Genomic DNA, 17,355 nt, shown 5'->3' with positions numbered 1-17,355 from the left:
GACATCACATTTGACATTTACTGATGTAATTAGTATCTTATAGGTGTTTTATTTAGTTATTATTTTGCCTTTAAATTGCTTCTTAGTTGTTGATTTTTGTGGTTGATTTGTTCATTTTGATTCATTTTCTGTACATGACATTAGATTATGGAAATTACACTTAAATGACAGAATTATGTATTTTCTTTTATTTTTGGAATCAAGGTTAGATTAGTGGACATGACTTTGGGCATGACGCATCTGACGAGGCATTGAGTCAGCATCTTCAAGAAGGTCCAGTCAGCGCTTCTAGAAGGACGAATGTGTCTTCCGCGTTTTTGAAATTCAAATTCAAGTTAAACTCATTTTTTAGGATTTTAGTTTATATATTTTAAGAATTATCTTTAGGAATTATCTATTATCTTTAGGAATTATTTTTTCTTTGTTTTTAAGATTTTTGAAGGCTAAAATACCCTCTTAGGATAAGGTTAAAAACACATTTAGAATTCATTTTTCTTCTTTGTTTTGGGTTTTATAAAAGTTTTCTTTTTTTTCTTTTTTTTTAAAATATGCTAAGTATGATTCTCACACTTAGCTAATTTATCCTTAAGCCAAGGGCTAAAGCGATGACTCAATTCCTATTATGATGATTGAAAAGCACTTAAAATACCTTCAGGTTATTTTCTCGATTTTCTGGAGAAATAAGATAGGTAATCAACCTATCCTTTAAAATCAAAACGCTTTTAAATCAAAAAGTCGACGTTGGTTTTAATGTTGTTCCGGTTTAAAGTTAGGAGTAATAATCGGCTGGTAGTAAGTTCGACTTCCTTTGAACACACTTAGCGACGGTCCGCTAAGAGAAATTGAGACTGTAACCGACATATATCCGAAATGAAAATCTATTCCAAGGATCAATCTGAATTGAAGCAAAAGTTGAAGCATGTGACTGTTTTCACCATAAGTTTTACTTATCTCAATTTATTTTTCAATTTATTTTTTTATTTATTATGTTATCTTTATCTCAAATTATTATCATTTTAAACAATTTAAAACCCCTTTTTTCTTTAATTTCATCCCTATTTTTTCTCGCTTTTATCCAAATCTCTATCTTTTCTCATCCTTATTCAGATCTAAATCAAAAAGTCCACAATCACAGAAATTTTAAAGTCCTTGTGGACCGATCATAATTCTCTTTACACTCTTTTCTTTATTTATATATTTTTGAGAAGAAGAAATTATTTGAAAGTAATATGACGCCTATAGTATCCAAAAGATATACTACTATTAACAATATAAAATTGATATACTAGGAAGATTATATTAAAGAATCTAAATAACACGTTATTGTTTCCCACAAATGAAAATTTATGACGTAAAATATAACTTTTGGCAACATATAAAACAATGGTAGATCAACAAAGCCTACTCTTGGAAAACTGATATATTTACAATATATTCACAACGATGAAGATCAATATTTTCCTTCTAAAAAGCAAAAAGCCTAACTAGCTAAGTAGTTCCGAACTCTAGCTTAATCAAATTCGAAACTTTTGATGCCCATCAGATTAAATTCCGACTAATAAAATTTCCATAGAAGAGCAATATCTTGAGCTATCTTTTTTGCATCGAAAGAGGCACCCAGCAGACCACGCTTGGTAAACCCTACGGCATACAGTCCACATTCACCTTTCCAACCATTCGGGAATGGCTCCCGAGGCATACCATCTTTCTCTGAAAACAAGTCTTTATCCTAGTCAATGAAAAAAAATTAAGTTAACATCTTAAATAACCAAAAATAATAATATTGATTGATTGAATATTTGTTAAAATTTTGATAAAATCGATATTGAGTTTTTTGAAAAATAAAAAAATGAAGGGGATTGAGTATAATTACTTTTAACCATTGCGGTACGTTGCTCTGGTAACCAGTGGCCAAGATAATGGCATCAAAATTCCCATTTGTCCCATCTACAAATTCTGCGGCATGGTATGTTATTCGCTTTATTCCTGGATAGACCTACGTACACGTTGCATAAATAAAATTAGTTGTAATTATATTTAGTACGTTAGTTTTATCGTTTTTAGTCATATTAAACTCGATAAGATTAATTACTGTTTATGTTCTTGGCAATAGTACTACCTTAATATTTCCACTCCTGATCTTGGCCAGTGTCCCAACATCCAGAACTGGTGTTTTCCCATATCGGCTCTTGAGTTCGAGAGGGCCAATCTTGGGACGGTGAAGGCCGACCTTCTCGGTGTCTCCGAGCATGAAACGACAAACGAAAAGTAAAAATCGATCCACAAGGCGCACGGGAAACCACTTGAGCAACCACACGGACAATCCGAAAGTTGATATGCCAAACATCTCATGAGGCAAGACGTGCACCTGCAATAAAAAGGCCTTTTAAAAAGGAAAAGTTCTTCTAAAGATGTAAAAGATGAGATGATAACATTAGCCCCCACACCCTCAAATATGAATTTGCTTCCCCTAGGGCACAGCATATATATATATATATATATATAATCATTTTGGAATATGTATTAAGAAATAAATCAGGTCGCAACATTCATAACATCTTCAACTGCGATCATAATCGTAGTTTAGTATTATGGAAACAAAAGGGAAAAACAAAACTGCATGGCATGAAACTTCTATAGATGTGTGTGTGAAGATCGATCTGCTGGTGATTGCTTTTTCAGGTTATAATATGGTGTACGAAACAGAAAAAGGCATGCTCACCGAGCCTCTAACGGCGAGTGATGGGTGAGCATCACAGTTGCAGAGATCCAAGCTAACCTCCATGCCCGAATTCCCACAGCCGACAACCAAAACATTTTTCCCTCGGAATAATCGGCCACTTTTGTACGAACTCGAGTGAAGTATCGGTCCACCAAAATCATCCATTCCATCAATCTTCGGCACCACTTCATCTGCATTCTCCCCGGTCGCCACCACCAAAAACCTCGACACATACTCGGTTTCATCCTGTTTCAGTCCCAGTGTCTTAACCCGCCAAAACCCGCATCGGCGATCGAATTCGGCTCTCACAACCGTCTTGTTGAAAACAGGTTCTAGACCGAAATGGTCCTTGTACGACTCCAAATAAGACATGAACTGTTTCTTCGTAGGATAAGTTGGGAAACTATCGGGAAAAGGCATAAAGGGTAGCTCACAGAATTGCTTCGGAAGATGAAGGCGAAGACGATCGTAGGTTTTTAGCTGCCACAACGAAGCGATGCAGTTTGCCCTTTCGAGGATCAAACTAGGGATGCCTCCTTGTTTGAGACAAGCCGCAGTGGCTAGACCCGAAGGGCCAGCACCGATAATAACAGGATACGGTACCCATATACACTTGGATACCGTAGTCGTCGTCATACACTTGTTAAAAGGATCATGGACTCTTTTCCCTTCAACTTCCTTGCTATATTCCATGAAATCAAAAACAAAAAACACAGTTTTGAAAGAATCAAAAGCCTTTGGGATGAGTGATTATCAGTTATTAATACTCATACGTATATATTCGTCTCTTAGATGACACGGTTTTATCTTATCTACAACAAGATATACTGATAAGAGAAAAATACTCAACGAATTCCCAGCTCCAGAATTTTCGTAAGTATGAAATGAAACAGTCTTGAGAGAGAAGAAAGGAATGAAGAAAATTCCTGATGTTATGATTCGACCAACAATAACAAGAAGAAGCAAGAAAGGATGAGCAAATGTTATCACAAGGAAAAGGGTGTTGTTTATAGGGAAAACATTGTTGAGGGCTCTACTCAAAGATGGAAGGTCAACCGGTGTATAGAACGTGGATATTTTTTGAGAATTTTCGGGTAAAGGCTGTGTGGGGGTGGTGTGCTTTAATTTGAACCTTTGCTCTAATATGGTCCTACACACACTTTGGTTCTTTTCCAAGAGAATACGTAAAGAACCATATACAAGTTGAACATATACAAATATATATTAATGTTGTGTAGATGCTCGGTTTTGTCCGGGGTTTTTCGTTTGAGTTTTAAATATATAAAGACATTTATTATTGTTTTCTTATATATTAGTTATATATAGGTTAACATATGAATATATATAAAGTATAAAATAATTATTTAATTTCTTATTTTATTTTACAGATCCAGTACAATATACAAATTTGGATTACAGGCTCAAATCAAAGTGTTCAATCAGTGGAAGCCCAAATCAGCCCAAAACAACAGCCCTATCATCCAAGCCTTCAAACAAATAGCCACCATCCAGTAGAGCAGCTGTTGTGGTCTCTCCAGTCCACGTGAAGATCCTATGGAAAACAAAAACGGTTATGGGGATTAGTCATCAGCAGTTAACCAGAAAATAGGGAGCACGAAAAAAATCTCCTCTATCGGTTTTTGACATGGAGGGATTCATTAAACGGGAAAAACAGTTTTGTAGGGGAGGCCATTTTCTTGTATTGGAGATCATTGAGCAAAAAAATGGGGAATGCAACAGAGTCTTGGGGGTTCTGATCGGGGTCATTCGAAAGCAGTAAGGCAGAGTGGGGATTCATTGTAATGAGATGAAAAATAGTGTTCTTCTTCCTGAGATTTGAAAAAATACAAAAAAAAACAAAGGCCTTCCATTTCGTTTTTACACAGAGAGCAATACAAAGCTTTTCTCATCATTTTCTTTTATTTTTCAGAAATCAAGCATTTTTTAATTCAAAAAAAAAACAAGTAGTTACCAATCAAATAGATTATAAGGTATATTTCTATTTTTTAGTCACGTTTTGAAACAAATAAAAAAATAAAGAATAATGAAAGGGATTCAGTTTTTTTTACCTAGGTCGAAAGTAAGGTTTACTAGAATAGTCTTTAGGAGCCATTAGAGTCGGGCTTGATTTGAGGGAGGGGTTGTTTCTGCCGCATGTCATTTTAAGCTAGAGTTAGATTTGATTGGCCATTGTTGGCCCGAGCTTTAGTAGTCGTGAGTTTGTTTTGGTTTGTGGTCTAGAGAGGAGAAAAGTGAAGTCGGTTGTTTAGAGTGATGAATGGTTATAGTATAGTGGAGAGTGGCCTTTGAGGTAGTGGCTGATGCAGTGGTCATTGAAGACTCTAAGGCTTTTGGAGTCTCGGTTGTGGTAGAAGAAGGAAGCTATAGTGAGGTTTACAATCGACAATTTTGAGGAAGAAATAGGAGATTCGAGTTGGTTTAGGGAGAGGTTTTAGTTTTCTCGGTCGATTTTAGAGGTGGCCGGAATGTGAGCCATTGTGGAAATACGGTGGCCGGCGAACGTTTTGGGTTCCAATGAGGAACAACATTCGGCAGTGAGCAAGAGGAAGAGAGAGCGGCTGAGTTTGTGTAGGATAAGTCTAGGTTTAGTTATTTAGTTAGGTTTTATATTAATAGTTTCGGGTAATTTAGGATTTAGTCACCGTATTGATTAGGGTAAATTAGGTTTAGGCCCTTGCAATTTAGGCGCATTTTTGCAGAGCAGTCCCTTGTTTGTTTTAATTTTCTATTTTTTTTTTGTAATGTGCAGCACTATTATGTTATTTTGCATTTTATTTTTACATAAACTAAATAGGAGAAATTGTATATAAGGCCTTAGTTTATGCGTATTTTTATATTTAGGTCACTAGATTATTTCTGATTTTGTAGATTTAATTTTACATTTAATTGAAGTTAGTCATTATTTTTAGGTTAGTTTGTTTAGCTTAATTTAGTCCATGTATTAGGCTGCTAATTCTAATTAGGTCGTTTTTATCATTTTATTTATTTGTTAATTCTCTTTTTTTTTTTGTGCATTTTGGTGCTTTGTTAGATATTTAATTTGAGGTCATTATTTTTAGATTTCCTTTAATTTAATTTTTAAGCCTTTTAGTATAAATTAAACACTTAGGTAGATTACTTTTGATTTTAATCCTTAACTATTAGAACTTTTTCAATTGAACCTTTAGATTTAGATTACTTTATTTTTATATTAGTTCATTAAATTTAAAATTCTTTTAATTTAGCCCATTGTTAGGATTGTTTTCTTCAATTAGTTGTCATATTTATTTTTCATGTTGATATGTTTTGATATGTATAAGTATGTGAATTTTTTATCTGCGAATCGTATGACATTTTTACATGAATTGTATGATACCCTCATGTGCATAACTTGACTCCTATCACATAATTGGATTAAGGGTAATACCCTTTTAATTTAAAATTATTTTGAGTGGCTTGTCTTAACTCATTAGAGAGCCGCTTTTGAATTAAAAGTGTATCCCATCAGTGAAACCTAAAAAATGGATTCGTCACTTACAATTTGGGAATGAAAGAAAAAGAAATGTTCGGTTATTTAAATTTTTCGAGAAAAGATTGTTAGAACTTATCTAAGATTTGATCTCGACATTTTTAAATAATCGAATATTCTTTATCTTTCTAAAAATGCTTGGTAATTTTGATTTAATCTATTGTGGTGCTTTTGAATATTATAATTCATTATGAAATTCACATCTTTGTTGTGTTATGGGATCAAAAGTCAAATTAAATTTGAGTTTGTAAGTTTCATTGCGAAGACATTAATTAATCGACTAGGTATTGATTTAGGGCGTTGTGGGGGTACTAATCCTTCCCCACATGTAACCGACTCCCGAACTCATTTTCTGGTAACGCAGACTTCAATTTGTCGTTTTAATTAAAACTAATTTTTATTTAAAAATTGCAAAAAGTTTTTGGGTGCCCAATCATAGCCTAATCAAAAATTGGTGGCGACTCATCGAACCGTATTTTTTATCGTAAAGGAAATCCTAATTTTTTTCAAAATGAGAGGTTTTTTAAATCACATTGTTTTTAATCAAAAGAGAATAATTAAAAATGGCATGGTTTTTAAAATCTCATTTTTAAGGAAAAAATCATTTCGACAGCTTGGCGACTCTGCTGGGGACTTTTTTAGAGAGTCAGGCCGATAGTCTATTAATTAATTGTCTTTGCAAATGAAAGTTACAAGTTTGTTCTAATTTGGTTTTTGATCCCTTGTTTGGTTTTAAATTTTTTTATAATTGATTAACCACTAAATAGTTGTACTGATATGTTTGCTAATGGTTTCATATTAATTGTGTGATTTAAAAGGAATTTAAGGATTTGATTTGAGTGTTTTTTTATTGTGTGTTTTTTTGCTTTTCCTCACACACTACACAGTTGCATTATCATAACATGAGCTAAAACCCCACTCCGTCCTATTTAGGTAGGAGTGAGAGACTACTCCCTCGTGTGGTTTTCACCTTCGTATAGGATATTGGATCACTACTGGAGCTCACACCTTATGGTTCTCGTGATGATATTCACCTTCGCATAGGATATTGGATCACTACTGGAGCTCACACCTTATGGTTCTCATGATGATATTCACCTTCGCACGGATATAAGGAGGTGTGTTCCCTTGAATTGAACTCGATCTCCAAAAGCCTGTGATAGGCCAGGATTGAGGGTTCGATAACCCAAGGAGCACCGGTAAGGACAATTCGATAACCTATTACTTTAGAACCAAACCCAACATATAGTGAACATAGAGCCTGAATCTAGGTCAAGCCTAACCCGAACCTTAAGAATCTCGTGAGTAGGGTACACAAGGAAAAGCTTGTTGAGTCATTTAATTGTGTTTTTCGAATAAATGTATACGAACTAGGGATCATGCGATTAGGTTTATTTTTCAAACCAGCATACGAATTAGATATCATGCAGTTAGGATTTTTTGTGAATGACAAAGCATGGGGGTAGATATCATGATGGGTAGGATCTACTAAAGCTTGATTGGGTAGTCAGCATGTAACGGTAGGTTTTATTTAATGATTTTGATACTTATTATTTTGTTGTTTATATTATGTGTACTAACCCATTTTGGTTTTATGTTTATTTTATTTTGGATATATTGCATTTGCATCTTCATGTGATCCAAAGGTGTTAATTCACAAGTGATTGACTAATAAGAAATCTGGTCATAATGAGACAGAAATTCTTAACCATGTAGTCAAAATCGGGAGATCCAAATATGTTCAAACGGTCCATGAAGAATGACATCCGATGAATGAAGAAATCTAAAGCTAATTGAATATTTCCTTTAAAGGAGCAACGACCAAGATTGTAACATCCGCAATACCGGGTTAGTGACTAAATTGAAAAGTTTTAGAATTTGGTGATCAATTTAGGAAAATTGAAAAGTTTAGGGATTTAAAGTGTAATATTTTGATAGTGGATTAAATGGTAATTATGGAAGAATTGAAAGGGTATTATGGTCTTTTTTGTAAAAGATATTTATCTCTTATTTAAAGAGAGAAGCTTATGGGTGAGGAAGTATCTAGAAAGCTTCATTCTTCTTCTTTCTTCTTCCCGTTGGTTTACTTCATAAGGGTGAGTTTAATTTCAGCTTCTTAATTCTTGAATTTATAAATTAGTTTTGATTCTTTGGGTATTAAATAAGCTTAAGGAAAGCTTATATGGGATTTAAACAATAAGATAAAGGAATTTGTAATATGAGTTTTAAGATGAAATTTTGACATGGAATGGTTGTTGAAGTTTTATGGATGAATTTGACTTGTCATCAATCTAATTAAGAAGTATGAAGTGTTAGAATTGGAATTAGACACATTGAAAATTTAGTGTGATTCTTGAATGCCATGTAAATGATGGAAATTTGGGTTTAAAGAAGTGATTATGGAATAGAAATGAGTTTAAATATGTGTATGGAAGTTAGGAATATTAAAGGAAGTAAAATATGAAGGTTTAAGCTGAAATGAAGTGAATTTCGAGCTCAAAAATATGATTTCTGGGCAAGGGGAATCGATACCCATTTAAGGGGAACCGATACCCCTTCAAACGAACAAAAATTTCCAGAATGTCATGAGGGAATCGATACCCCCATAGTAGGGAACCGATTCCCCCTAAAGAAAAATGTGAATATTGGTTTAATAAGTTTGTTTAAGTTGTTAGTATCCAATTACAAGGTGTAGGTATCTAATGATTGCCTCAAAATTTACATTTATGTAGATTCTGCGCGTAAAGCAATTCCGGAACATTTGACAAGTAAGATCGATCAAGGGAAAGATAAGAGATTGGAATTGACTAGTGAGACCAAGGTGAGTGCATATTAGTATTATATGATGTTAAATGGAAATAAGACTTGCGACAAGTCTATTTCCATAGTAAAATGCATGAATGCATAAATAGAAGTATATATGTGTATGATTTATATGTGTTGACATGTTATTGTATATATGTATTATATGGTTGATATGAATATGTGATTATGAATAGGTAGAAAGGAACCAAATGATGATATAAGAATCTATTATAAGATATATGATATGAAAATATGATAGTGAGCTATGTGAAAGAACTATGAGATATATGAGTTATATAGAAAATATATGCGAACAAGATATGACATCTATGTTTATATGAAACAATGCAAGGTGATATGAGCTATGTGAGATATGAATATAAAATCATATGAGAAGTGAAAAGAATTACATGAAAATAGACTAAATGATTACATGTATATGTGAAAGAAGCTATATGATACGATCTATGTGATTACATGCAACATATGATATTAGATATATGTTTACACATACATGTGGTATGTGACAGAAGAGAAGGAACATGTGATTATGAGATCAATGATTACACGTACATGTGATACGTGACTGAAAAGAAAAGATATGTGTTTATAATAAAAAGAATATGAATAAGTAATGTGAACTGTTATAAATGATAATGCCCATGTTATGTGATATGAGAGCTAGGGGTATAGTTGGCATGTCAAGGGTCGAGGGTTTACCTATGTTCTTCGGGACATATGGACTGTTTACCTATGTTCTTCGGGACATATGGACTGATTACCTAGGTTCTTCGGAATCTATGGACTGGTCCTTCGGGACATGATCGAGCTGTGGTGACACATATGTGTGCACAACCTCAATGTACTCACATACCTTAAGTTCTCACTAGTGTACATGGGCTAATAAAGTGATTAAACAAGCATACTAAATGTGATATGTATACGATGGTTTATAAATGGTTATCAAAGGTAAGTGGTTTGAAATGTATTACATGAAGCATATGATGTTATGTGTGTTTCTTAATGATAATGATGGTATATGTTTATGTATGCTTTATGTTATATGAAATATTATATGTTTTATATGCCTCACTAAGTCATCGACTTAGCGTGTGATTGTTTCACACGTTGGTTTGGAAAGCGAAAAGAAAAGTAAAGAGGAACAAGACAGGTCAGTTACTTCTTACCGAAGATCAGATCAGAAAAGATCTCTTGAATTAGATGTATTCTGTACATTGAAAATAGTTGGCATGTAATTAATGTTTTTGAATTGTATATGCTCTGATCGGTTTTGTCAAAAACATTTAAGTTCTGAATAGTTCTGGAAATATTTTGAATAAGTTACATGTACAAAAGTTTTAAATTACTCACTATTTTATACGAGTAAAGGTTTTTGAAAAGTCAATGTGACACTTCGGACTCGTATCCTGGTCAGATACGGTTGGGGGTGTTACATTTAATGGTATCAGAGCTAAGGTTTAGCCGATTCTCGGCATAAACCGAAGTCCAAAGTGTCATAAAATGTGTACATGCCAACATAGAGTGAAAAATTTCTGATCTGATAGGGTAAGGAGTGTGTTGTCTTGTTAATAGAGTTAAATTGTTATGTTATATAAGATAAGTGAATACTGAGAATGAGTTATGAGATATATATATGTTTATATAATATGATAGATGATATGTGAACATATACAAATGACATATGTTATATGATATGAATTGGATGATCATATGCACACGTGACATATGATAGAAGTAAGGATATGAGCACATGAATATATGAGAGCTTCCAAAGTGAAGCACAAGGCGATAAACCTGAAGGTAATAGCATTCACCTGCCCTGGCCAGGCAGGGAGAAGAGCGAAAACCTCAGGGAATGCCTGTATAAGATTAGAGAATGACTCATGATGTGAATGATATTCCGATGTGTTTTTAATTGTATACTTCGTTAACTCATAGAATGAATGTATCAAAATAGTTAAAAGAGTTATGAGCACCCGATCTCAAGGGTGAATTTGAGGAAGGCTCTGTTGTTACAGACCTTTGGATATATGATATGAAGATAATGCTAGAAGATGTTCATTTCTCTATAGTGGAGAAATTAAATTGAGAAGTTTGTTATTATGAGGATAAGATAGAATATGGTGAACGAGTGTCACCATAAGGATGTTAAAAGATCAAGTGACGCGGTTATTGTTTGTAAAAGAGTTTGTATTCTAGATGGAAAGAGTTAGCATTGGCTAACAAGAGTATGTGATGAAAATGTAATGGAATTATAATATATTGATAGGTTATGATAACCAAATATGAAGAGGATTTGGATACAATTGTATAGTTTGATCATAGTAAGGTGTTGTGGTGAAGAAGATAAAATTTGTATGTTTGAAGGAAATACAAGTACAATAGATTATAAGAATGAGGTTCTGTACAAGTAAAGTTGATTATCAAAGTTATGAAAAGATATAGTTTAGTTATGTTATAAGAAGATTTTGATAATGAAATGATTAAAAATGATAAATGATTATAAGGAAGTGCAGATTATAAGTTTGATTAGAAGTAAGAAAAGTATGTAATGTTATATGAAGAGATTATGTGTATCGTAATACAGACAAGGATGAAAGAATGAGTAAAAGTTTGGATTGTGGTGAATTAATTAGAAAATGAGGAAAGAAATCAATTGATTGATTTTTGATTTTGAGTGATAAGAATTGATGTTACTGTCTACAGGATAAGTAACATTATATGAATGAAATCAGAGTTATGAATTTGAAATAATTGGATAGTATTGTGTATAAGAAAGAGTGTGGAGATGATAAGGATTTGTACTTTAGAATGAAAGAGTTAGCGTTGACTAACAATATTTTGTGATGAAATTGTATTGGATATAGTTGTATATTTTGATTACGTAAATGTGATATAGTGAATGAAGTGAGGATTCGTATGGAAGTGTAAATGATAAGTTTAATATAGAAACACGAAAAGTATGCAAGGTGATGTGAAAATATTGTTTGACTCCTTAAAATATATGTTTAATCACAATTGAAGAAGATTTAAAGTTGTGTTTTGGTCAAATGATGATGAAATACAAGTTTGGTATGGTTATAAGGTATTTAGAGAGTTATGAATAAATAGATGGATTTATGATATAGAGTGATGAGATGGATGTTACTGTCAACGTGATGAGTGACATTATATGGAATTTTAGAAAGGTCAAAGGAAAAATGCATAATCGAATAAAAGAAAAGACAACAATGGATTGGTATTACTGGTTATTGTTTATATGATAAGCAACAGAAGATAAATGTATAAACGAAAAAGATAGTTGGAAAACTAAAGGATTGAAAAGTAAGTTTCTGATGATGACAAGAAAGAATAAGTCAAGGAAGCAACATAAGAACATTAGAAGATATGTTCTTATTAAGATGTGTAGCGAAAATTCGAGGACGAATTTTCTTATAAAGAGGGGAGAGTTGTAACATCCGCAATACCGGGTTAGTGACTAAATTGAAAAGTTTCAGAATTTAGTGATCAATTTAGGAAAAATTGAAAAGTTTAGGGATTTAAAGTGTAATATTTTGAAAGTGGATTAAATGGTAATTATGGAATAATTGAAAGGGTATTATGGTCTTTTTATGTAAAAGATATTTATCTCTTATTTAAAGAGAGAAGCTTATGGGTGAGGAAGTATCTGGAAAGCTTCATTCTTCTTCTTTCTTCTTCCCGTTGGTTTACTTCATAAGGTGAGTTTAATTTCAGCTTCTTAATTCTTGAATTTATAAATTAGTTTTGATTCTTTGGGTATTAAATAAGCTTAAGGAAAGCTTATATGGGATTTAAACAATAAGATAAAGGAATTAAGAATGAATTTGTAATATGAGTTTTAAGATGAAATTTTGATATGGAATGGTTTTGATGTTTTATGGATGAATTTGACTTGTCATCAATCTAATTAAGAAGTATGAAGTATTAGAATTGGAATTAGAACACATTGAAAATTTAGTGTGATTCTTGAATGCCATGTAAATCATGAAATTTGGGTTTAAAGAAGTGATTATGGAATAGAAATGAGTTTAAATATGTGTATGGAAGTTAGGAATATTAAAGGAAGTAAAATATGAAGGTTTAAGCTGAAAAGAAGTGAATTTCGAGCTCAAAAATATGATTTATGGGCAAGGGGAATCGGTATCCATTCAAGGGGAACCGATACCCCTTCAAACAACAAAAATTTCAGAATGTCATGAGGGAATGATACCCCATAGTAGGGAACCGATTCCCCCTAAAGGAAAAATGTGAATATTGGTTTAATAAGTTTGTTTAAGTTTTAGTATCCAATTACAAGGTGTAGGTATCTAATGATTGCCTCAAAATGTACATTTATGTAGATTCTGCGCGTAAAGCAATTCCGGAACATTTGACAAGTAAGATCGATCAAGGGAAGATAAGAGATTGGAATTGACTAGTGAGACCAAGGTGAGTGCATATTAGTATTATATGATGTTAAATGGAAATAAGACTTGCGACAAGTCTATTTCCATAGTAAAATGCATGAATGCATAAATAGAAGTATATATGTGTATGATTTATATGTGTTGACATGTTATTGTATATATGTATTATATGGTTGATATGAATATGTGATTATGAATAGGTAGAAAGGAACCAAATGATGATATAAGAATCTATTATAAGATATGATATGAAATATGATAGTGAGCTATGTGAAAGAACTATGAGATATATGAGTTATATAGAAAATATATGCGAACAAGATATGACATCTATGTTTATATGAAACAATGCAAGGTGATATGAGCTATGTGAGATATGAATATAAAATCATATGAGAAGTGAAAAGAATTACATGAAAATAGACTAAGTGATTACATGTATATGTGAAAGAAGCTATATGATACAATCTATGTGATTACATACAACACATGATATTAGATATATGTTTACACATACATGTGGTATGTGACAGAAGAGAAGGAACATGTGATTATGAGATCAATGATTACACGTACATGTGATACGTGACTGAAAAAAAGATATGTGTTTATAATAGAAAGAATATGAATAAGTAATGTGAACTGTTATAAATGATAATGCCCATGTTATGTGATATGAGAGCTAGGGGTATAGTTGGCATGCCAAGGGTCGAGGGTTTACCTATGTTCTTCGGGACATATGGACTGTTTACCTATGTTCTTCGGGATATATGGATTGACCTATGGACATATGGACTACCTAGGTTCTTCGGAATCTATGGACTGGTCCTTCGGGACATTGATCGAGCTGTGGTGACAGCATATGTGTACACAACCTCAATGTACTCACATACCTTAAGTTCTCACTAGTGTACATGGGCTAATAAAGTGATTAAACAAGCATACTAAATGTGATATGTATACGATGGGTTTATAAATGGTTATCAAAGGTAAGTGGTTTGAAATGTGTTACATGAACCATATGATGTTATGTGTGTTTCTTAATGATAATGATGGTATATGTTTATGTATGCTTTATGTTATATGAAATATTATATGTTTTATATACCTCACTAAGTCATCGACTTAGCGTGTGATTGTTTCACACGTAGGTTTGGAAAGCGAAAAGAAAAGTAAAGAGGAACAAGACAGGTCAGTTACTTCTTACCGAAGATCAGATCAGAAAAGATCTCTTGAATTAGATGTATTCTGTACATTGAAAATAGTTGGCATGTAATTAATGTTTTTGAATTGTATATGCTCTGATCGGTTTTGTCAAAAACATTTAAGCTCTGAATAGTTATGGAAATATTTTGAATAAGTTACATGTACAAAAGTTTTAAATTACTCACTATTTTATACGAGTAAAGGTTTTTGAAAAGTCAATGTGACACTTCGGACTCGTATCCTGGTCGGATACGGGTTGGGGGTGTTACAAAGATGTTCCCTTAGAAGATAGATGCAGTCATACCAAGGATGAGAAGACATTTCACAAAGACATGAAGACCACTTCGTGTTGGAATTAAAAATGGAGATTTCAAGATTTAATTTAAGGACATCAGTTATCATTAAATGTGATAAAGTACACCGACCACTTTGGGTGCAATGTTAGATTCCATGAAGAGTACGTTTCAAGGAAATAAAAAATAAAGAATCACAATTGTATTTTGACTACATGATGTAATGAAATCTTTTTGTCTAAAATGAATGTTGTTCTATGGTGGTCACTTTTGGAATTAACACCTTTTGCATTTGCATTTGGCATCCACATTTGCATTCGTACTACTTTAATTTAAGCATTTTTGCATGCATCAATTATAAAAATGTGAGAGTAACTCATGAAGGATACTGTGACAGAAGCTCTGAAAGCAAATTGAAGTTACTCGGGGTGTGATTCTAAAAAGATATAAAGCAATGAATCAGAAATTAGAGCGTGTTGGTAGGATCTAGAGAATTCAAGAGCAACTCGTAAAGACCCAACAGGAGATGATCGATCAAGCAAAAAGGTTTCATAATGAATCAAGAGAACAAATGACCCAATTAATGGACATGGTGAATATTGTGATCCATAGAGAGAAGCCACTAGAGGATCATGTTGTAAAGGAATTGGATGGGATTATGAATTCTAGTGTTGAAACTGAAATGATAGTGGCAAGTGATCGAGGACCTGTTAAAGAGCCGAATATTTCAAGCCAACTCCAAAAATCAAATGTGGTTGTAGAGGGTTCCACTTGACCAACAATAAATAAAGAGGTAATGAGAGATAAAGTTTCCCTTGTGAGAGATAAGCTTTACTCAAAGAGAATGGGCATAGAAAAGGACTCAGTACTGATCAAGAAAGCTAAGAAGGATCAATATCTCATGATTAGATGTTCTAACCATTTGCAATCATCTGGTTAGGACAACCAAGTTCTATCTCTAAAGCCATAACTAAATAGTCTCTCGTCATAGGGATTAGATGAGAAGGAAAAGAAAGTGCATGGTTTTCAGTTCCCTCCCTTCCACTTTTCTCTTGAAAAATTACATTAAAAAATTCTCATGATCTAATTGATTACACCGGGATATGTCTAGCCATAGTGGACCCCAAATAAGAAGTTGACCTATAAGGAGATCCCTTGGATAAACCAGAATAGAACTCCATTTTGTTCAGTTAAGGTTCCTAGCAACCTTGAGGGAAAATTCCAGGATCCTTTAGAGCAAGCAATTCAAATGTGCAAGGTAGAAGATAAATGGGTTAAGGTTCAATTCTCAGAAATCGTTGCTTCAATAGAGATTAATACAGTCAAATCCTATGAAGAACACAGGACGTAAGAGGATAAAAAATAAATCCAAGCAAGAGGCTTTACATGGATGTAATCCGGGACTGACCCATATGTTTAAGAATGAATTGGGCAGATGCAACCTTAAAGGCACCTCAAACACCTATATCATATTTCCTGAGGGTAAGTGGGGCTTTGAGCAGTTTAGAGGGCCTGACAAATATTACGCCAATCACAGTTGCAGTATGCGTTCAGAATCCGACCAAAACTATCATCACCAAGGAGAATTGTTTTGGATCTAAATTTGGGCCCAATTTCCAACCAAAGAAGGAAAAATTGATGGATAACAAGGACGTGGGATTTTACCAAGAAGTTGCTCAGGATGAAGCAGAGATTTGTGCATTTGAACGTACATCAAAAGGAGCCATGGCAAGTAAGATGATCAAGAAACGGGGAGCGAATGCGGATGAAGACCCTAATCCAATTAGACACTCAACATTCTAGGAATAGTGTGCCATCTTAATGAGACTTTATTCATTTTACAACATCTTGTTTGAATTTTTTTTCATCATTTCTCAATTTTTGTAAGGATATTTAAATGAATTTATGCTACTTTAAATATGGTGATCATTGAATTGAATTTGTAACTTGAAATTCTTTGAATATCAACTGAATTAAAAAAAAATCTGTAAATGATCGGAGTTATAGTTCTTTGACAAAGTGATATGATTGAAAACAGGTAAAACAAAGAACCTTGATCTTACCCCATAATATACAATCGAAATCATACATTTCTCTTGTAGGGACTGATATAGCCTTCTCCTATCATAAATGAATAAAAAAAGAGGTGTGGTATTCAGTATGAATAGGAGCAAACAACATGGGGCATCTTTTATGTATGACATTACAAAACTGACTATATCACACTTTTGTTGATGACGTTCAATGATGATTATGATATTTACAATGAAATATTCAAGTAGGTAAATCTAGTTTAGGTCAGTTGCTTGGAAATTGAACTCTAAAGATAAGATTTTCTTGACTTTCAACAAC

General features: G+C 33.1%; 1 protein-coding gene across 1 annotated transcript; it reads right to left on the bottom strand.

The window, feature by feature from the left end:
- Positions 1 to 1,527: 1,527 nt before the first annotated feature.
- On the bottom strand, positions 1,528 to 3,506 carry LOC120192348 (indole-3-pyruvate monooxygenase YUCCA2-like). Its single transcript, XM_039195138.1, has 4 exons — positions 2,723 to 3,506; positions 2,120 to 2,368; positions 1,874 to 1,996; positions 1,528 to 1,729 (listed from the first exon to the last, which is right to left on the bottom strand). Exons 1-4 carry the CDS (start codon positions 3,413 to 3,415, stop codon positions 1,556 to 1,558), a joined length of 1,239 nt encoding a protein of 412 aa, XP_039051069.1. The 5' UTR covers positions 3,416 to 3,506; the 3' UTR covers positions 1,528 to 1,555.
- Between the last annotated feature and the right edge of the window lie 13,849 nt (positions 3,507 to 17,355).

This window comes from Hibiscus syriacus, unplaced genomic scaffold (genome assembly GCF_006381635.1).
Source record: "Hibiscus syriacus cultivar Baekdansim isolate YM2019G1 unplaced genomic scaffold, ASM638163v2 tig00116974_pilon, whole genome shotgun sequence".
Lineage (NCBI taxonomy): Eukaryota > Viridiplantae > Streptophyta > Magnoliopsida > Malvales > Malvaceae > Hibiscus > Hibiscus syriacus.
The sequence above is the reverse complement of the archived record's forward strand: the minus strand, read 5'-3'. Positions and strand labels throughout refer to the sequence as shown.